The sequence below is a fragment of the Delphinus delphis genome, chromosome 1 (assembly GCF_949987515.2).
Source record: "Delphinus delphis chromosome 1, mDelDel1.2, whole genome shotgun sequence".
NCBI classification, from domain to species: Eukaryota; Metazoa; Chordata; class Mammalia; order Artiodactyla; family Delphinidae; genus Delphinus; species Delphinus delphis.
The window spans coordinates 85,136,149-85,159,429 of NC_082683.1; the positions used below are offsets into that span (position 1 = coordinate 85,136,149).

Genomic DNA, 23,281 nt, shown 5'->3' on the forward strand with positions numbered 1-23,281 from the left:
AATTTTTAATATTCATTCATTCAACAGTGTTTATTAAGCACCTACTATGTGCCAGCCACTGTTCCAGCAACAGAATATATATCAGTAAGTAATACAGTAAAATATCTCGCTCTTGGGAATTTTACTGAGTAGTAGCAGACCATAAACACAATAAGTAAGTAAATAATTTGTGGGCTGTGTCTAAAGCAACACTTAGAGGGAAATTTATAGTTTTATATATTTATATTAAAAGAGAAAAAAAGTATAAAGCCAATTATCTGTACATCCATTTTCTATTCTAAGAATCTAGAAAAAGAGGAACAAATTAAATCCAAAACAAGGAAAAGGAAGGAAATAATAGAAGTAAGAAATGAAAAGAGAAAATGAACAAAAGCTAGAACAAATCAATAAAGCCAAAAGGTGGTTCTCTGAAAAGATCAACAACATTAATAACTTCCAAGTAGACTTATCAAGGAAATAAAAGGTAATGCTCAAATTACTAACAATAGGAATGAAAGAGGCTAATAATTATAGATTCTAAAACATTAAAGATAATAGACATTAAAAGAATTATAAATAAGTATATGTGTCCTCTTTCCTTCCAGTTTTATTGAGATATAATTGACATACAGCACTGTGTAAGTTTGTGTACAGCATGATTTGACTTACATACATCATGAAATGATTACTACAGTAACTTTGGTGAACATCCATCATTTCATATAGGTACAAAAAAAAAGAAAAAATATCTTTTTCTTTGTAATGAGAACTCAAGATTTACTCTCTTAACAGCTTTCATATATAACATACAGCAGTATAATTTTATTAATCACATTGTATATTACATTCCTAGTACTTATTTATCTTATAACTGGGAGTTTGTACCTTTTGACCACCTTCATCTAATTCCCCATCTCCTCACTCCCCACCTCTGGTAAAATCTGATCTCTTTCTCAGTGAGTTTGCTTCTTTGTTTTTGAAGTATAATTAATTTACAACATTATGTTCACTCCTAATACACACAAAAAAGCGAGTCGATATTTCTATACATTAGAAAATGATCACCATGATAAGTCTAGTTGCCATCTGTCATCACACAAAGATATTACATTATTGACTATACTCCCCACACTGTACATTCCATACTCATGACTCACTTATTTTATAAATGAAAGTTTGTACTTGTTAATCTCCCTCACCTATTTCTCTCTTCCCCCATCCCCTCCCCTCTGGTAACCATCTGTTTGTTCTCTGTATCTATGAATCTGTTTCTGTTTTATTAGGTTTGTTCATTTGTTTGTTTTTTTTTTTTTAAATTCTACATATAAGTGAGAACATTATTTGTCTTTCTCTGTCTGACTTATTTCACTTAGCATAATACCCTCTAGGTCCAACCATGCTGTGGAAAATGGCATAATTTCATTTTTTATGGCTGAGTAATACTCCATATATATATACCACATCTTCTTTATCCATTCATCTATCGATGAGCAATTAGGTTGCTTCCAATCTTGGCTATTGTAAATTATGCTGCTATGAACATTGGGATGCATATATCTTTTTGAATTAGTGTTTCTATTTTTTTCAGATAAACACCCAGAAGAAGAATTGCTGAATCATATGGTAGTTCTATTTTTAATTTTTCAGGAATCTTCATACTGTTTTCCATAATGGCTACACCAATTTACACTCCCACCAAAAGTACATGAGGGTTCTCTTTTCACCACATCCTTGCCAATATTTTCAATTTGTTGTCTTTTTTATAATAGCCATTCTGACAGGTGTGAGGTGATATCTTACTATGGTTTTGATTTGCATTGCCCTGATGATTAGTGATGTTGAGCATCTTTTCATGTATCTATTGGTCACCTGTATGTCTTCTATGGAGAAATGTCTATTCAGCTCCTCTGCTCATTTTTAAATCAGTTTGTTTGTTTTCTTGATGTTGAGTTGTATGAGTTCTTTGTATATATTTGCATATGAAACTCATCAGATATATCATTTGCAAATATCTTCTCCCATTCATTAGGCGGCCTTTTTGTTTGGTTGATAGTTTCCTCTGCTGTGCAAAAATTTTTTAGTTTGATGTTTTCCCATCTGTTTGTTTTTGCTTTTTGTGCCCTTGCCTGAGGAGACATATCCAAAAAAAAATTTCTAAGACCAATGTCAAAAGTACTGCCTGTGTTGTGTTCTAGGAGTTTTATGGTTTCAGGCCTTACATTTAAGTTTTTAATCCATTTTGAGTTTATTTTTGTATGAGAAAGTAGTCCAGTTTGCTTCTTTTGCATGTGGCTGTCAGGTTTTCCCAACACCATTTATTGAAGGGAGTATCTTTTCCACATTGTATATTTTTGCCTCCTTTGTTGTAGATTAATTGATCATCTAAGTGTGGGTTCATTTCTGGGCTCTCTATTATATTCCATTTGTCTATGTGTCTGTTTCTGTCCCAGTACCATATTGTTTTGATGACTATAGCTTTGAGTTTGAAACCAGGTATCATGATACCTCCAGCTTTGTTCTTCCTTCCCAAGATTGATTTGGCTGTTTGGAATCTTTTGTGTTTCCACCAAATTATTTATTGTAGTTCTTTGAAAAATGCACTTGGTATTTTGATATAGATTGCATTGAATCTGTAGATTACCTTGGGTAGCATGGTCATCTTAACAATATTAATTCTTCCAGCCAATAAGCATGGTCTATCCTTCCATTTTTTGTGTTGTCTTCAATGTCTTTCATCAGTGTCTTACAGTTTTCTGAGTACAGGTCTTTTACCTCTTAGTTAGATTTATTCCTAGGTATTTTATAGTATATGTCCTTTTTAAATTTCACTACTTCAAATAATAATTATCCTTAAGTTTTTCAAAAAGCTGTTTCAAGTTTTTAAAATTATCTACGTCAAGAGTGAAGCAAAAAAAAAATCTCCAATTTAGGATAAGAAATTTGCACACCTGAATTTCCACCCACCTACTTTTGTTATTTCTCACAAATTATTCTTTGTTAAAATAATCTGGAATTTAGATCTAAGTTTTTCCTTTTAAAATTTTGTTAATATTTGTGGCTTCTTTTTCAGGATTAAGTTTTGACACAGGCATTTAATTTTGAAACAATTTCTAATACATGTTTAGGCCTACATATATGGTTAACATTTTAAAAGCTTAACATTTATGCAATGTCCTCCTAACTCTTGGATTCATAATTTAATTCAATGGTTCTCATACTTTAGTGTGCATCAGAATCACCTGGAGGGCTTGTTAAAACAGACTGCTGGGCCCTACACTTCAAAATTTCTGATTTAGTAAGTCTTGGGGTTCTCCCTGAAAAATCTGTGCTTCTAATAAGTTCCCAGGTGATGCTTACTGCTGGTCCAGAAACCATAATTTGAAAACCACTGTTGTAATTTATCACTCAGTTATTTAGTACATATATCTTCAATAATATTTTTAAAGAATGATATATTTTCTGAGCCCTTGTATATCTGAGAATTTTCGCACATTAATATCAACTTGGATGTTTGATTACCCTTTCTTCTAAAAATATATGCCACTCCATTTTCTTCTGCTATTTAGTGTTCTTGAGACCATATCTGTGGCTAGACTAATTTTATCCATATATTCTTGTAATTCAAACTATTTTGTAGAATGTGCTAGGTAAGTCTCTTTACAGATTCTTCTGGTAATCAGTGAATTCTTTCTAATTATTTTTTAATTTAGGAAAGTGTTTTAAAAGTTTAAAAATATATGCCTTTCATTATGAATTAACATATGGAAAGTGCCTATTAAAGAAACTAAAATTTAGAAAGTAAGCTTAGAATAGTGACTGGTATTTTTTCTTTAATTACCTGCTGCCCCACCCCCATTCTGCTACTTTTATCAAGAATTCCGTTTTTGGTTGTCTGTATGTCCATCACCTTCTCTTTCATGATATTGACTTCTCTGTCCTATTTGTCTACATTTTGGAGAGATTCCTAAGGCCACCCTTCACAACACTGATTTGAGTTTCCATGGTTTCAATTTTTCTCTGTCATAAAAGCAATGTGGATTTTATTTGTGCTATTGTATTTTGGCTTTTTTACTATTTTTCCTTTTCTCAACTATTTCCCTATACATTCTGCATCTTCTCATCTCAGTCCAGCATGAATTGCCCCTGTTTTTTCTGTCTGCATGGTTAGGCAAATCCCCTCTTCAGGACTAAAGGTATGTGCAGCATTGATGTTCACATTTCAAAGGCAAATTGGCAGAATCTAGCAGATCATGGGAGTCTGTGAGACTAAAGTGGGAAAGTTTTATTTTTTTCTCCTTGCCTTGATCTCTGACACTCTTTACAGATGGAATATATGTAAAACTACATAATTCCCTGTGAACAGATACTAGGACTCTTCGAGTCTCTAATTCTACTTGAAGATGTTAGCTTATGAGGATTAGAGCTCTTAAACATTAGGCATTGCCTCCAGCTACTCCTGGCCACCCCTCACAGAGAGAGAGAGAGAGATGAAGTTTTCATTCATTCTAGAATCTATCTTAGGGCACTGGAACAACAGCAATGCTGCTTGCCTTAAAGTAGGTATAAAAGTGCTGAAAGTGCTTCTTGGCTCTGTTTTAATCTATTCCTGGTTCAGAAAAACAAAAAAATCATCCAAAATATTCTCATAAAAACAGCTCTTTTGATACATCCAATCATACGCACATTCTCAGAAATACCTGGTCAGGAATACTATAGGAGTAGAAAAGAATGGTCTCTAAAGATATATCCCATCATCCCAAATTTAATACCTATACGTAAAGCTCACCAAATAGAAAGTAAAAATTGCTTGACAAGTGTGACATTTGGCTAAGAGTTAAGTCAACATTTTGCTGTTCCTTTGAATATTGGTCACTCTTTATTTGTTCATAAATGTTAGTAAGCATTTTGGAGAATCCTTCTGAGGGTCTACTCATTTAAAAATCTAAATTATTATTAGAAAGATCAATGACTAAACTGAACCATCAACGATATACTGGTTCACTTCATTCTCCTTAAAACAAACATCTCAAATTTTTATGCGAAGTTTTATACCTTGTAATGGTGACATTCCCCACATTAAAATGCCCCCACCAACCCTGTGCCAAATGGGGACTGAAGATCACAGGTGTCAGAATACTCTGAGATTCTTGTTGAGAAAAGTATGTATTCCTGGTCTCACTTCAGATCTACTGAATTAGATGCTCTCTCGGCCCAGGAAGTGGCATATTTAACAAGCTCCTTGGGTGACTACTATCACACTAAACACTTTGGTGATCCCTGCTATATTATAAACCTATACAAAAATGGTGAAACTAAAGAAAAGTCTTTGGGGAATAATTTAGAATAATGGATAAGGAACAAACATGCAAATACACACACACACGCGCGCGCGCACACACACACACACACACACACACACACATTATTTCTACCAAAAAGTTACCATACCCCCATCAAGTATAAACTTGCTATTAAAACAAGGATTTAGGGAGCTAGAAGGGCCAAGGCAAAAAGATATTTCCGCTACTCAAACTATTACTGTTAGCCCAATTCTTTTCTATTATGTTTTATTTTACACTATTTCAGACAGAAATTTATAATTCCATTTTAACGTTGGGCTAAAGTAAAAGACCAAATGTTTGGAGCTAGTGAATAAAAATCCAGCACAGAAATAATTTGATCCATTAAACCTTTGGCATCTCCCTTGAAAAGTACATATGTTTCTTTGTGTTATTTCTCAGTATATTAATATGAGAAATGCATGAAGCACAGAGGTTAACAGGAATACTGAGAGGTTTACTAGGCCACTTACAGTATAATTGTGACCTGTCATTACTGTGATATTTTTTAAACAGTGATTAATCTTAGTGGCATATTTATAGATTATTTTCAGTCTAATTTATTTTTTGTTGGTAAAGAAATACAAAAGTGGGTCTCTGTGTATTTTCATCCTATAATATATTAAGAACATTACAAAAGCATAATAGAGTAAATTAATACAGAATGAGCTGGGGTAGGAAAGTTGCTATAACATAGTGGTTAAATTCATAATATCAAGAGCCAGACAGCATGAATCCCAATATACATAGATATCAGCTGTGTGATATTACAGGATTTACTTGACCTTTCTGTGCCTCAGTTTCTTTTTCAGTAAAACAGGTCACTAACTGAGACCACCTGACCAGGTTATAATGATTAAATGACATCACACATGAAAAGTTCTTATAGAATTTCTTATAATTTCTTCTTAGAATTTCTTAGTTACAAAAAGCTCACCAGCAAGTCAAGGTGGATGGCAGAGATTAAGAGACAGTCTGATCTCCAAAACCTTCTGAATTGTACACAGCTGAAAATTAAGAATCAAAAGGTGTTTCTTGCAGGTCTAAAATGTGCCTCTAACTTTCCTACATTTTGGTGGAGATAACAAAGAAACAGCAATGGTTCCTGCTTTCAAGAAGCTTATAATCTAAATAGGTCAATCATTAAACAGATGTGCTAAATGAACAAAGATGTCCAAGAAATATTCCTTGGACTCTTGACTATGTCTATATACTTTTTTTCAAATTAATTCACAATGATTAAAATTTCTCATGCCATATGATACCCAATGTATGCTAAGAGGGTTTCACCTTCTTCTTATTTTAATTATATTTTATCTTCTTTTGTTTTAAACCAGGGAAAGTGAGAAATAGTGTAGTTTACTATTTCCCTTTCAGAAAGGGCTTAGCATAGGTTTTATGGCCCAATATCTTCCCCACCTCACTACTTTCAAAATGTCCTTTTCACTCTCCCCACTTAATGAAAAACTAACATCTCTGAATTACTTAATACTGCTTTTTGCAAGCTCAGTTGAAATTATAAAGGAGACAATACTGCTCCTGGGGAAAAAGATGGATCTGTCCAAAAAAGAAGGTGAGACAGTTGCAGAAATACATGGTCATTTGTAACTGACTGAAGATTACAAAGAAGGAATTAAGAAGGACCCCAAAGTTTGTTCTCAGTATCACAGTTGGACCAAGCCCTCATTCAGTTTATCTAAGTCAGTAACAAATAAGGATATTTATGGCTATATTGATGTCAGTTTCATTTCAATTGAATGCTGCATGCTTACGTTTTAAGAAAAATGCCTGAATGCTTCCTGTCTTTTTTTGTTGTTGTTTTTCTTTGGAATAAATTCAAGAATTTTCCCCTAATTCATCTATTTGACTCAATTTTCCCATTTGGAGATAAAGTGATACAGATAATAAGGGACATGATTTTGACAATGTTCACAGACTGTCAAATCGTATAATAAATTTTAGATTACTAAGTGACATCTGTAGCCTATTAGAATTTAATGAGTATACCATAGTTATACCATTTAGACTTATTGTGGCAGATTTTGGATGAAGACATTGAATAAAAATGCCTAGCAGTTCATCTTTGGAGACAGATCTTAGCTTGAATCCAAACTATGACATGTCCTGGCTCAACTCCAGATGGCTCAACTCCATATGGAGTTTGAGTCTTTAAGTCTGTAAAATGGGCCCAGTAATGTCCACCTCATAGGGTTATTTAAATAAGAATGCACTTAGAGTGTTCAATACAGTGCTGGGCACACAAAGATCATATTATTAAAAAGGCCTGGATATTCCACACAGCTGTTACTCATTTTTTGAATTGCCAGGGCTGAGGAGTGCAGAAAGGCTGATCAATTTTGCTAGTAACACAAGTGACTAGCAGCATAAATGTTCAAATACCACCATTAGCACATGTTAACTTATATACTGAAATTTATTAACTCATACAAGGAAATTTTCTCAGAATTGCTGGTGCTACTTTAAGAGACATAGTCGAGTTTACATAAAAAGTAATAAAACCAAGGTACTGTTTTGTTGTCATAAAGTTGTGCGAAGATTAGATGAAATAAGCTAGCACTCTTGTCCTAAAACTATGTATACTCAGTGATGTACTTCATATGGCAGTATGTATCCCATGGGTAAATTGATTTTAAGGGAATCACTTTCTAGATCCCATATTTCCATATGTATTATTTCTTAATTTATATTGCCTGAGAAACAGCACAGTCAAGAGATCATGCTGGCTCTTCTGTTCCCAACTCCCGTGTCTCAACGTTCCTTTCCACCTTAGAAAAAAAGCATATTTCTCAGTGATCTCAAATACTGCAATGGTATATTGCCCTGTGGTATAAAGATTCTAGGGTACCAAATGGAATGATAATTCAAAATATTGGCGTTGGTCTATGATTGAGTAAAAACTATTTTTGCAAGTCAGATGACTTCTAAGTTATTGCATCAGAAAAACTGAAAGAGAAACTCATCAAATTATTTAAGTATTTTTGGTTAAGATCGATAAGTAATGTTTAGCTTATAACATGAAAGGTGTCCAAAGATTTGGGTAAAATGACTATGATATTATAAAACTCCACTCTAAAATTAAAATTATTTAGATGAACAAGGACTTTCAATGTTCACATCTAAAAATAAAAGCAGGATAGAATGATGCTGAACCTGGGCATTTTTAGGAATAACATGCATCAATGGATACATGATCAGATATTTTTTTTAAAGCCATATTTTTCTCATTAAGAAATACATTTCCAATAAAATTAGTTTCATGTTGAAAAATAATCAAAACTTATAATACATTTATATTATTATGATAAAGTATAAATTTTAAAGTCTAACAATATGAAAGAAAAAACATTTATCATTTAAAGTCTTATCCCAGAAATTTAAAAAATATAAATGTCCAGTTATAGACATATATTTTGTTAAAGACAAATTCCATAGAGCGGCTTATAAAAGAAGTTCAAGCTTAAAAAATAGGAAAATAGAATAAAACAGAATAAAATCTGGTGAGAAGTTCAATTAAAAATATTAGTTCAAGGGAAAAAAATCTATGTAAAACTTTCAACTATTATTTAGAGCTTGTTTATGTACTTTTAAATAAGATGATGAGTATAAAGTCACTGCTTTTTAGACTCTATTAGGTTTATTTACAAGAACGATGTAGCAATTTCATTTTAAGAATGAATATTTGCAGAACTCGGAAAATTCTGTCTTTTGCTATCAAGTAAACTTATAGCCAAAATTTGTAAAGTGAAGGGTACATGGTATATAATTTTTTAAATGTGGGGTATTTATGAGCATAAAAATTTGAAGACCACAGACATAATATGTATAGAATCCTTAGTATACCTTCTGCACCAAACTGAATCAAAGTGCTGGACTTTTTGTAAAAGCATAGCAAAGAGGTTAAGCTGGCCTGACCAGATTCCTTTGGCTCCTCTTTTCCAATCCTAACTCTTCCTGTACCATCACTCCTGTATCATCTTGGCAGTCTGTACCTTTAATGCATCAGATACCGCATGGGTCTCTCAAAGGTTTACCATGTTCTACACTTAAGGACCTCTTGGAACTTATCAGGTATTCACATGATACAAAATTGTCTGGGCTGCACACCAGGACACTCCTCCATCCAAGAAGGCTGTAGGCAGCTTCCATGATTGATGAGCATTATGGCAAACAGGCTATAAACATGACTTTGGAAGACTCTCAGTGCATAGTGTAATCATGCAAACAGCAGGGATACTGTACACTGAAATAGCTTATCTCTGCAACATTGGTTATCTCCTTCCTTTTACTGCTAAAAGGATACCATTGTATGGGGATGACAGGAAAGAAGTAAGTGAAGAGAGAACAGAAGGCTACCAATACTGTTGTCTTCTATATTTTAAGAGTCTGAGAAAGTAACTTAGGTTCATTGATATTTAAGTGCTTGTCCTGGGAGAAAACTGTTATTATTCAGTATGTTAGTATCTGCACAAAGTCAAAAAGGAAAACATAATATTTCACAGTCGTGAGCTTAATTTTACCCTTGTCTACCTCTGACGCCTTCAAAGGATTACTAATATCCATAAATCGTCTTTAGTGGCACTCAGAATGTATTCTCTTCGCATAAACAATGGTTTGCAATCAACATTTAATCTGGAATGGGGTGACATATTCTTTCTATTCTGAAACATCAAATATTGTGTTCTATACTTTTTCTACGAATTAATTCTGACCTTATTAACTACAATTTGTTTCAGATACTTAACTGTGGGCAGAGATTCTGCATTTATTTATAGAATACCATGCTTCTCTAATTTTACCTTGGCTTAAAGCCTTTTAAGTTATTTGAGAAGTAAGTTATTCAAACCAAAATGCTCACTGACACTAACTGTACTTCATCTACTGTTCAATGCATATTTTCAGGCCCTCCCATACTTATGTATCAGAAATTCAAGAGGAAGGCTCCAGCAATCTGTATTCTAATAAGTCCTCCACGTACTGGTACACATTAAAGTTTGAGAACCACTGATCTCCTGGAGTCTCACCTCACCAGCAGGACTTCCATAAGTAAAAACTGGCTACAGTTTAGAAGTTAAATAGAAATATTTCCTTTATCAACATACATGAATCCTGATACATAAAGGAATCATATATACAAATCTTAAGTCCAACAATTAAGGGTTAATCTATTTTCTATTATGTGATCAGGCATTTGCTTCTAGAGGGTTTCAAGATCTCTAACTACTGAAAACCAATGACATTTTGATAGTTCTCTAGATGTTAGCAATAAATGTGTTAGCTTTATAGTCAGAGTTTGCTGGAGAGTTTGGACCAACGCTTACGGATTTAAGCCAATGAATGGATAAAGATGTGAAGAATCTCATTCTAATCATGCCCTCCTTTCCTAATTTCCCTTTTCACTGTTTGGTCTTCTCCTTTTCCTTAGGGAGCCAAGTGATTGATAGCCTAATCCAATGACTATTACAGCTGCCTCAACTAGGACTCTTTTCCTTATCATTAGCAGTTAGCCTATGGTTAAATTCACAGCTCACTGCTTGGTACAGCCCCTGAGATTTAAGGGTCTGGCCTTTAGAAAATATTTAACATAAAACTGAAATCTTGACATACTGAGAACTCAGTTCTCTGCAAGGTTTCTTTAATTAATCCAATGACTGTACCATTGTTCTGTATGAGATTGTGACATGGTGAACTGTTTCTGAAGCTTACAGAGATGTGTAGCTCTAAATTAAACAGTCACTGACATGTACCTACACTGATTTTTAGTACAGTAGATATGCATGAATCTGTGAATATTTAAATTCAAGCTCAAACAGTGACAAAATACTCTCTAGTTTTACTTTCATAATAGAACATTTTTGATTAATTTCAAGCTTGAAATCATTCTTTACGAAAACACACACACACACACACACACAAGAAAGAAATTTAATAATTCATTACCACTGCTGCAAAGGTAAGTTTTCTTAATATGCTTGTTGGTGTCCTTTAGTTTACAAAGTCTATCAAATATTTTCTTAGGAGCTGGTAACAGACATTAATTTATTTTCCTAATTTTGAACAAAGAAAACATATATACTATCCAGATACCCAAGAATTTTTTGGCTCTTAAACATTATTCGATTTTATCATTTGTCTGCAGTTATTTTAAAATACCTAAGGAAAGAATATAGACCTTGATCTATGCTTTAAACCTTTGCCCTTGCTCCAGTCTGTCGATGAGCTGTAAGCGTCTATGAATATGGCAGCTGAGTCCCAGATGAAAAATTATGCATCTCATAAACTGCTATTCTGCTGAAATGTCAAGCCAAGGCAAGGCTGTACCTCAAACTCAGCACTTGGCATTTTCCTTCTGTCTGCTTTGTTGCCGTGAAGCAAACATGAACAGTGAGGATTTGTGTAGGGCAGGTAGCAGGCGAGCTCACTGTCAAAAATCTATTATTAGGGCTCTGATCTCCTGCATAGACCAACGACGGCCAAACAGTAAGAAACTCAGGCTTCGGGAAAAGCAATATAATGCAAAAGGGGATTCTTTGTCAATCTGTACGTGAATATACTCAAATAAGCATGATTTAAATGAGAATAGTCCTAATGGTGAGCTTCTCTCAACTAAACTGATAATTTATAATGAAAATTGTAATTCAACATCTTTATTTGATATGCCTACTTTTCACTATTCTGCAAATATAGTACATATATTTATATAACAAGTTCTTTAAGAATTTGATCAGTTAAACTTGTGATAGTCTAAGAATGTTTTTACATATGTGAATAATAGACTAGAATTTTTTCCATTATGTTGGTACATATAAAAAAAGAAAATAGATAAGTGAGTATAAAATGGAAGGCTCTCCTTTTCATTATTCTTTTTGGCATGATTTATTACTGCTTTTTTATTCATTTAAATATTGTCTTTATCAGGTTACTTTAGATATTTCAGTATTAAAATCTAAGCTCCTATTGATAAAGATGGTTACAATAGATAGCTGAAATTTTATAACGGATAGTAGGTGTGTTTTTCTGAAAGGATTATATGCATCAGTAATCATGTGATTGACACATAAAAAAATCCAGCCCATTAAAAACTACTTCCTATAAAAAATATCAGTACTGCAGTTTATGATATAATTGTAACGTATAGTATAAGAACTTCAAGCAATCTTACTAAAATTTTCAGTTGCTTGCATGTGTGAAAATAGCTATTCAAAACAAAACGAAACTTCTGAGTCTCCAATCTAGTATATGTTTTGTCATCTTCTCCATTTTACACAATAGTCACTAATAAATACAACAAAAGAAGTTTAAGTTTATGCTTAGAGTGGGTTACATTGGATTTGTGTTTATGTAGTGCCCAGTAGCTGAGTGCATGCTGCTAAGTCCCGGCAACTCTTGAGTAACTATTTTAAAGACAAACATAAAATATGCAGTGTGGAGACAATGCTTAAATTCTTTTTTAAGCTACTATTGATACATTATTGATACATCGATTCCCTCAGGTTTTCTGAACTATACACGTTGTACTCATTTCTAGCCCTACATTGTCACAGAGTTACAAATTACTAGCAAATTTCTAACTTGCACCTTCTTTTATTGGTAATTCCCATGTTGATTTTACAAAGAAAACACCTTTAGGCTTGTAACTATAAGAGCTCAGTTAGTGTGCACTGTCCAATAGCCCACATAGCTAGATATCAAATCATATATCATTTATTTGTAGAATGTAAGAACATTTATGGAGTATACCATTATCATTTGTTGAGAAATACACCATCATTTCTTAACCTCTGTAATATCCTTCACGTGATTAGTAAAATATGGGTTCCTGAAACAGAGATCAAATCTTGAAGGCCGTCTTTGATGAATTATTCAGAAAGCAGTATAAAGTTCATAAGTATTAGTAGTGAATAATAATAGTGTTCTACTGTTTTAACTAAGTTGATACAGAATCAATAATTTCAAACATCTAAAATTTGAAATTGAGGACAAGAATTTCCCTTTTTTGATAAAATAAAACAAATTTAGCAAATAAAATAATTTAAAATGAGTTAATTTTTCAACCTTGTAGAAAGTAAATTGTACTGAGCCTAAAGAATCTATCATCATCTCAAAGTGCCTTCTGCAGAGAAATTTCAGAACTTTTCCCTATATGTGGGTGTGCGTGTATGCATTTTCATGTAAAACAAACGAAATATGTGCGGGGCAACGGAATAACAACAAACCTAAGGAATATGCCCATCCCTCATTAATAAAAAGAACCTTTTAAAACACAATAAGGAACAATAACAAAAACTCCTTCAAATGAGTTTACCCCATTGCTTGATTACTATTTCTCCCGATGCAGCTATAAATGAATAAAAGTTATCCTTGTGAAGTCAGTTGCAAGAAACACATATCTTTAGTTATGCCATGCAGGACTCATTTTTAACCATCTCTAAAAGAATCTTATCTACAGGGAGGACTTCATGTGAAAATGTTCCACCACAGCTGGATAACACCATTTATACAGGTGATAGTAATCACAGAGTTAGGGGCAAGCTTAAGATACCATTATTATTTGGGGACAAGTTCAAGAAAAGGGTCAAAATTTGAAACTAAATCAAGAAAAAAAATAACCAAACAAACTAGGTAAAATAATGAGTAATTCACTTGAGGACAGAGTTTAAAAATAACGTTCCTGATGAGATTAGTGTTCCTTCTAACCAAATAAATAAAGCCAAGGAATTTTCTCCCCTCCCCCTCAAAAAAAACACAATAATTTATTCAACTGTGTAGTGATACATGAACTAATTGCTGTTTGATGTTAAAAAGTGTTCTGCATGGATTCTAGAAAAAAAGAAAGTTAGGTGGTAACAACTTATAGTATTATGTTTCTACTGTCCATAGAAAGGTAGAGAATATTGATTCTTTAGAGCCAATGATTTAGACAGAAGTACTTGTATGGTGGAGAGCTTAATTAGTCATCCTAGTCATGAAAATATTCCTTATGAATACAGAACAAGCTTTCTTTTGATACTGTTCTCACTATGAAATCACCTTTAATAGACTCCTACTGTTATCACAAATCTTGCCAGGTATTTCTCCTACAATTAAAATTTAGGTTTATAAGTCATTTTACTACGAATTTGATTCCTGTGTTTGACCATCTTCCCCACTCCAATAACCTACAGATGAGTTGGAAAATGCAGTTTCTAAAATAACAAAGCTGAGGATGAGACCTTGGAATGAAGTCCTAACTCTCCCTCTTGATATAAATTTTAAACTTCAACAAGTAGAAGTTGCCTCACTTAATGACTTCTACAGGCATAATGACATCTTTTATTTAACAAAGAGACCTCCCTCTAAATCAGCAGCTTTCTGACATTTTTGAAGTTAACCACAATAAAAAATTCATTTTACATCATGGCCTAGCATAGAAATATACATATGTGCGCATTATATGTATAACTAAAAAAAGACGTTTGACCAGTGTTTATCCCAACTGTGTGCAAAGCATTCTGACAGTTTTTTCTGTTCTATTTCATTAAAAAAAAAAATTTGTCCAGAGTTCATTAAGCTTGATTCCATAGTACACTCATGAGTTGGGAACCAAAGTTTGAGAAATATTGCTTTAGAATACTCTAGAATCCAGACTGATCATATTTGAAATAATTAAACTGACATTCCTTAGCTGAGGTTCTGTTTTTGACGCTAGTCACTGCACCCTACTAGCTAATATGTTTTAAAAGAAGGACATTACTGAAATGTGACCATTGTTCTATAGCATGTGCTCTACTCTAGTTCCTCACCATTTCCCCATTGACACAAAACAAAATATTCATTTCAAATAGCAGGGATCTTATTCGGAGAAAAAAAAAAAAAAAGACTGATAGAGAGCTAGAAAGTTTTGAAAGAGAAAAATAGCCTTCCCTGGTAATGAAAAGTACGTACTGTATTTCAGGTGGCTATCCAAAACTGAACTCTTTGTAGCTTTCACTTAAAAAAAAAAAAAATCTATGATTCAAGCAGCTCTTCCAAAAGTAGATATTCCAGTGTTCTGAGAGAACACTTGGGTAAGTATTAGCACTGTGCTGTGGGAATTTTTTTTTAAATTTTGTAAAAATACCTGGCATATTTTGTGTAGTTTTCTATATTGAAGCAGCATAATTCATAAAACTAGGAATGGTATTTAGCCATTTTGATATTTTCATCACTCCTAAAATTTGAAGCCATTATTATTTAACACATTTTGTTAGGGTAGGTTTTGCTATAACTCATTCTGAAGGTACTTTGTTATAGAACTTACTTCTGTCCTAAAATATATTATCATTGCCTGTTTAAACTGCTTTTCAGATTATATTACCTTTAAATTAAAGCAAACATTGCTTAAAAGGAAAAAAAAAACTATTAATTTTGTCAATATGGAGAGAGTCTATTTTCAAAACAAATTGTTTATAATGTGAAGGGACTTATTATAGAACCTATCAGAAATGAGGTACAAACCCTTAAAAATGTTAGGGACATTTTGTTGTTTAAAATGAAAGTTCTACCCAGGCTTGGTTGAGTTTATAACCCAAGTGAATATTTATAGATGAATTTATAAATCTTAGAAATAGAGTTTTATGGAAATGTTAACGGGCCCTGAGGTACAGCTAAACTTGTTTGCAGATACTGCTATAATTTCCAGTGTGTGTATGCTTAAAAGACTGCAACACAAAAGACTTTTTCTAATGCTGTAATTCCGTCAGTTTATTAGACTGAGTTATAGTATGGGAGAATATTTAGAAACTGCAGCTTAAATGAGAAAACGCGAATGGTGTTACTTACATAAAATACTACTGCAATAGTTCTTTTATTAATTTTTAATGTTCAGCACCCTCTGTGACCTCCTTTATTCTCTTGCTGTCAACATGGCAGGCTGGAAAAATTGAAATGGGCTGACAGAAAACATAGCGCACGTTACAGCCCAACTCTGGAATCTCTCGACTCTCTTTCTGAGACACATGCTAACTTGCTCCATGTTATTCTGCATTACAATAATATTTAAGGCCCTGTTTGATAGCTCCTGATAAAAGGGAGTTCTGTCTGGACCCTGAGCAGGTGCTCCCCTACAGCCTTCCTCTTTCTGACATTGTGGGAATGGCATTCAATTAAAAGCAGAATATACTTCTTTTTTTTTTTTAATCATGGCTTATAGGCACACTTCACGCTCTCAGAACATAATACCTCAGCATGGAGAGAGCTTTATTTGTGTCTATGCAGCCTCTTCCAAAAGCACATTTTGGTCTGATTCAGCAATGCTTTTCTTGAACAGTGGGACACTGCTATGTTATGTATATTTACCACTGTCTCTATCACCAAGGAGACTAATCCCCATACCAGTACAGTCAAGAACCTCACAGCATTGTCTTTGCAAGACCAAGTTCATGCTGTCACAGCAACAGAGTGCACAGGGCAAAAGATACTGAACAGGACTTTGGGATTAAAACTTCTCTTTCTGTTTCAAATGAAAGCATTCTATGATGAGAGAAAGTGTGCAAAGGTATGAGGTCTGCAAATATCTTGTCAGCTGAAGCTATAAACATAATGTTTTAATGATTTATTTCACAGTTGTGAAGGTAAGATTTTTGAAGAAGGTAGATTTCAAACTTCTAGGAAGACTGGAAACTAACCCAGACTATGAAAAAAGATATTAAAATCAGGGTGCTTATATTCTTCTTTTAGAAGGCCTTGTTATTAGCCTTTACTAATTAATGATGAGACAATTGTGACAATGAGAAATTCTGAGTAATGCACAGACTGCAAGAGAAGAGAATTTGTATGAAATCCTATCTTGGTATACTCTCTTCTTGTGCTATCAGTCACTTGATCAATCTGTCCCATCTGTCATAACTATTAGGAGTTTTGACCAGCAGTGAGTTATAAGAATTTGGGATCATAAAAGGCACAGTATTCTTGCTTGTAACATGATCTCTTGATTTTTCACCAACCTCCAAGGAAGCAAAAATGCAAGGAGCGGGTAACACCTACCGGACACGCCTCCGTACGTAGTCCGTTTCCCAGTGCCCACTGCTGGCCAGGGTGTGCCATCGGCTTTTAATCCCATGAGACCTGAGACGGTGTTGGTGGCTGTAACGCCGTCTGCGCCACCTATGAAAAACACAACATTTTTCTGCAGTTCTTAAAGGGACGATTGCTAAAGCCCATTCAAACCCACACAACCCAGAAAAATGCACACTCTACTTCCTCTTGAGAACATTTCCTCCCCTCAAATATATTCACTAATTTCATTCCTATAATTATACTTAAAATGCTAGACATAAAAATTTTTAATTAGCACCACTTTATTTTTCGAATTATTATACAGATTTGTGGATGCCAAATGTTTTGTATTCAGTGTTATTTTTCCAGCTAATTTACAATATCTTTACAAATCAGGATGCAATTTCCATTGGATAGCACACAAGCATATATGATTTGTAAAATCATGCATTGACTGTATGATTTATGTATTCAAGATATTTATTGAGCATGTGTTTAAGGCAGAGTACTAGATCCCATCAAATATAAAGGGAGCTCATAAGAAATTTCACCTGTGGAAGCAGCTATCTTTTTAAAAAGTTTCATTAAAGGTTCAGGTGCTATTGCTGGACTGTTATATTGTGAAGTCATTCATTTTGGAGTGGTTTGTTGCGACTGTGGCTTCGGTTCACAATTGTTTGTGTGTAAACCAGGTGTTCATCAGGAAAAATTATAGATATTCTTGTATTCCCAGGCCACTTAGCTTGAGTATAGGTATGGAGCTGTTACATTTGTGAGGTCAAGCGCTCAATTTAATACTTTTCTTAAAGTTTAAAGAGAGATATGCACATATATTTGTGGATAAAGATATACTTTAACATGGCTATGAAATTTAGGCCCATACTTACATAACGAGGCAATTGATGTCAGTCAGGTTCTTACCTTCCTTTGCAGCTCTGGCGATGCTTACGATATCAGTGACATTTGGGGTCAACTTGGCAAAAAAAGGAATCTGAACAGCTTGCCTAACCCAGCGACAGATGTTTCGCACCAGCTCTGGATCCTGTTCAAATAGGTCAGTCAAATATAGAACATAATTAAAGAATTGTGATCAAAATGTGTGCTGGAACAACAGCAAAGCTGGAGATGTGCAAGACAAATCCAACTTGACAATGAGCAACATGATATATTTCTCAAATTCCTCCTCAGTATTACATCTAGACTCATTAGGGAACTAAGGTTAACACACTTCAAGTGAACTGCAAATTCATCACATAAAGGTTAAATTCCTCAAGGGAGCCTTTGGAAAATAAAATTACAAAGAACCAAATGGAAGAAAGTGTTTCCCACTTCCAGTTAAACAATGTCAGAAATAAAACATAAACTTCTGGTGATAAGTTCGGGAACCATTACAGAATTTCTAATGACCTCATTGGTTTAAGCCTAATAAAAATATTTGAATAGCTGACTCCCAGGTGAATGGTATGAAATCTGAAGTCTATTGTTTTCATTATTAGAAGACTTAGTCTTGTTGAATTGTATTCAAAAGAAAATATGTGACTTCCTAATCAATCTAATTACGGTATATAGTATATGCTAATATGGGGTAATTCAGTCTTAGGTTACACACGAGCTGATCAGTAACTTTAGCTTACTTTTGCAAATGTTGCCAAGAGCTGTGTAGCACTTTTCAACATTGGTCAACTTGAAAGAATTGATTAAAATGACAAGAATGAAACAAAATATCTAATGCTCATTTTTAAAAGCAAGGAATAGATGTTTTCCTCTGCCTGTTTCTTGTGATTTTTCAGGCTTCTATTTTCTCATGGGACAAGTATCATTGAGAGGGCAATAACCTATCCTTCCTATTGAAAATAACTTAGCAGTAGTAATGTTCTTTGATTTCAACACATACAATAGTCCTTTTTTTCATTACTTTTAGTGCAAAATTTATTCTGACAGGTACTGATAATGTGCTTTGATAAATTACATTAAAATATGCAATAGCAATTCATTATTGAACTTGGTAATATTATCTTAGGAAGTTAAAATGCTTTTTTTAAAAAATAAAAGATCCACCCAGAAAAATGCAGACATATATTTAAACTATGAAACAGTAGGCAAGTATTTCATTTGTAATTAATATTTTTATATGTAAGAAAGTTGCTCTTTGCATTTTAACCTTTCAAATTCTTTTAAGATGAGATTTCTAATGTTATAACCTTTAGAAAGAACCTTTTCACTTAGGTTTAATGTATCTTGATCAGTCATCTTGTATTACTCTACAAGTTATGTGGTTGTGTGCTAAGACACTGTGATGAGGTAATTTCTGTTGATTGTTATTGTTGCTATTCAGCAAAACTAATAATTTCAACAAGAAATCTTTGACTCGGCTTGTTCTCTTTTCAGAACAGTAATTTCTTCATTAAACATAAATATTAAAAATGCACTATATGGAATGCTCTACAGGGCATATTGTGTATTATGAATAGTAAAATCTGGAGACTTAGCTGTACAAATTCTAACTCATGAAAATGGAGATCTGCCCCTGCCCATGCAATGTTCATGAAATATTTATAACCACTGCATTGGCATTATGAAGACAGTTGCATCTTTGTGACTTTCATTTTTAAGTTATGAATTTCCATGGGACTTAGCCTAGAAATGACAGTAACTCTAGATGACATCAATTGCATGTCCTTTGTGAAAGCTTTCTTTAAGGTAGAATTTGCCGATAATTTAAAGATCACTTGAATTGCATAATACATGGAAGGTAGCCTGATAAAAATTAGTATAACAAATTTAAAATATTATCTGGTTCCAATAGAGTAAAGACTAATAATCTGATCTAGGTTTCTAAGTGGCTTTCAATACTATTGACCACCGTGTCTTTATATTTACTTTGAACATCTGTCACACTTTTTTCTGTTGATTCTCACCATACTTTAAATGGATGCCTCATACATTGTTTAACAATTTGAAATTTGTTCAGAGTTTTTCAGTTTTTGTAAAAAAATATGGTCCATTGGTTACCTTTATTTACTTGAATCATCTGCTGCTATTTTGAGATACCATAGTTTAATCCTCCGATAGTTCTATGAGTAAGGTTTATGGTGTTCAGATATATTTTACCTGTCTTCATACTCAGTTAAGCCAGCTGTTTACTAATCTTCATACCCAGCTGAAACACAATTTGATTACCTGAGAATTTTAAAGACAACTTATAGCCAACATTATTGTAAAAATTATTGACTGTTCCATAAATTGCAAAGTTTTGTTTGACAGGCATAATAGGGAATATTTTAATACAACTAGAAATGTGGTGAGGCTAATAACATGAAAAAATGAATCTGTATACTTTGGAGAAACTATTCACACATTCCTATTTCCTCACATTTTTGATATGAATGATCGAGATCTAAAAAAATTAATAGTGCTTCTGCATCTTGACCTTCTCATTTGCTAGTGATAGCATCAGGTGGCATGGCCCTTCCTAACAAGCCAATTTTTAGAATCTTATTGAAATGAATAAATTTTAGACAATTTCTAATTCTCCCCTACAAAAAGTCTTCAGGATAGGAAATACACAAAGTTACTACAACCTCTCAGACAGACTGAGACTTTAACATTATCCACACCAACAAAAATTAAATAAAAGAAGACAATTCTGGATTGCTTTTCTACTTCTAGGCATATAACATTGTAGGCACTCAAAAAAATTTGTTGTGTCAATGAAAGAAGACTAAATGAAAACTTGGCAGATTTTCAATTTATTTCTTTATGTATCCATCAATTTATAGATTATGTTTGGGTTTAAGAAAAACACAAATATATGTTATGATAGATACTGTCTAAAAGGATGAAATTCACTAAGACTTCTTTACAAAGCAGGAAAAATTCTGAAGAAGAATGGTAGATAATCATGGAAAAAAGAACAGCTTAACAAGTCTTTTAAAGTGTCTAGTCCACAAAAAGCCCACCTGTATCACCAATTTTTTACTGGCTCTTCCTGCAGATATTCATAATGTGCATTCCTGATCATGATTTGTAATCCCTCCCATAGCAACTGCTTGTGTGTGTGTGTGTGTGTGTGTGTGTGTGTGTATACTACTTTAATACCTGTTAACCCTTTTGTTATTTATATGATCGTCAAAGAAAGCTGTGAGGGAGCAGAATGGGTTTTCCTGTGATGGAGGTGTGTGATATTACTAGCAAGAAAGCAGTGAAGCCCTTAAAGGAATGAGTGACAGGTCTGGGGAGCACGTGGTGGTCTTGGGGGTACTACATGACGTGAAGGTAACAGATCAAGCTTGTGAGGTGCTAAGAAGAGGATAAAAGCAAACTAGAGATAAATGTGGCCTGTGACAATTTTAATGAGGACCAACCCTGTGTCTGTCTGCAATTAATACACTCTGGAATAGATTTCTGTGAAAACCAAACAACAGTGACAACAGCAAAAAGCAGAAAATGTATTTCTGAGCAGACTGTTTGTTGCAGAAATTTCCATTGTCCAAAACTGGCTGCTTTTAAAAGCTTAATGTTCTATCTGGGCCACAAGATAATAATTTTTAATTCTAGTAACTAGCATGTCTCTAGTTACACATTAAGGGGGTTCTATATATGATGCACCCTGCTGTTTTTGAGGACCCTTAGATGACCTCTCCATTGTTGGACAGGTATTTTCACCAATTACCTAGGGCATCAAATCTCACTGATTTCATGCCCTGTACACAGGAATAAGCACTGGAGAATGGTTGTGAGAATTTCTTGATAAGTTAAATTACTAGTGAAATCTTTGACTTTAAGAAACATTTTCTCCAATTTCCCTGGTAATTTCCACTCTGCACAATTCTTTTCAAAATGGTTTTCTTAGAAGGTGGCATTTCAATGAACCCACTGAAAAATTTTACCAGTTATGAAATGTTTTTTACTAAGGAACTCTTAAATCTTAATTCACATGGCATGCTAGGAAGTAGCTAGCATTTTTATGTCCACTTTTCTGATAGACAGAACTAGGGTCTAGAAGATCAATCTGAGCACCTATTGCTCCTTCTTAATTTTCTTTCCCATTATCCTGTCCTAAACCATCATCTTCTTTAGCAAAATTGTTCCTTAAAGTAAAATGCAGCCATCAATTGTAAACTAGAACTATAAAAGGCTTCTACTTCATATATACCTGTAAGACTAGCTGTAGCTTCAGAGTAATAGGCAAAAGTGATATATTTATCCTTCTATGTCAGTAAAGTAAGACAGAAAGAGTTAACTACTCCAGGTAGAACTATTAGTAAATGCAAAGACTAGGCATCGGAATGGGGATGTTTTAAATTAACTTATATTTTAGCATGTGTCCTTCTTGCACCAGTTTTCCTGATTTAAGAATTCTAACGATGGCATAATCACCTTGGAAAACCGTTTGGTGGTTTCCTCTAAAGGTAAATGTGCACTTACTAATCCATGCAGCAATTCTACTCTGAGTAATATATTCAAGAGACACGAAAATATATATCCACACAAAGACTTCCACACAAAAGTTCATAGCAACTTTTTCAAAATAGCTCCAAATTGGAAACAACTCAAATATCCATTAGTATGTGAATGAAGTGGCATGTCTACACAACGGAATACTATTCATCAATTAAAAAAAAAAAAAAAACTAAACTACTGAATCATGCAACAACTTGGACTTAATCAAGGAAACATTATTCTCAGTTAAAGAAGTCCACAAAATGGTACATGCTGCATGATTGCATTTATATGAAATTCCACAAAGGAAAAGCTACGCTGACAGAAAGCAGAGCATTGGTTGATGTCACTGAGGTTTGGGGATGGGAAAGAGACTAAGTGGGAAAGGGCATAAGGAAATTTTTTAGGGTAATGGAAATGTTCTGTATCTTGATTGTGATGGTATTTACATGAGAGTAGACATTTGTCAACACATATCAAATTCTATA

The 23,281-nt window shown here is 33.6% G+C and overlaps 1 protein-coding gene across 1 annotated transcript in view; it reads right to left on the reverse strand.

Moving 5' to 3' along the window:
• The window catches only part of DPYD (dihydropyrimidine dehydrogenase), an 809,439-nt gene that overhangs the window by 205,417 nt on the left and 580,741 nt on the right, over nucleotides 1-23,281 (reverse strand). Inside the window, exons 17-18 of the mRNA XM_060026070.1 lie at nucleotides 18,273-18,393; nucleotides 17,340-17,459 (exon numbers count right to left, since the gene is read on the reverse strand). Of these exons, the coding sequence (XP_059882053.1) occupies nucleotides 17,340-17,459; nucleotides 18,273-18,393 (241 nt within the window). The remainder of the gene's footprint in view (nucleotides 1-17,339; nucleotides 17,460-18,272; nucleotides 18,394-23,281) is intronic.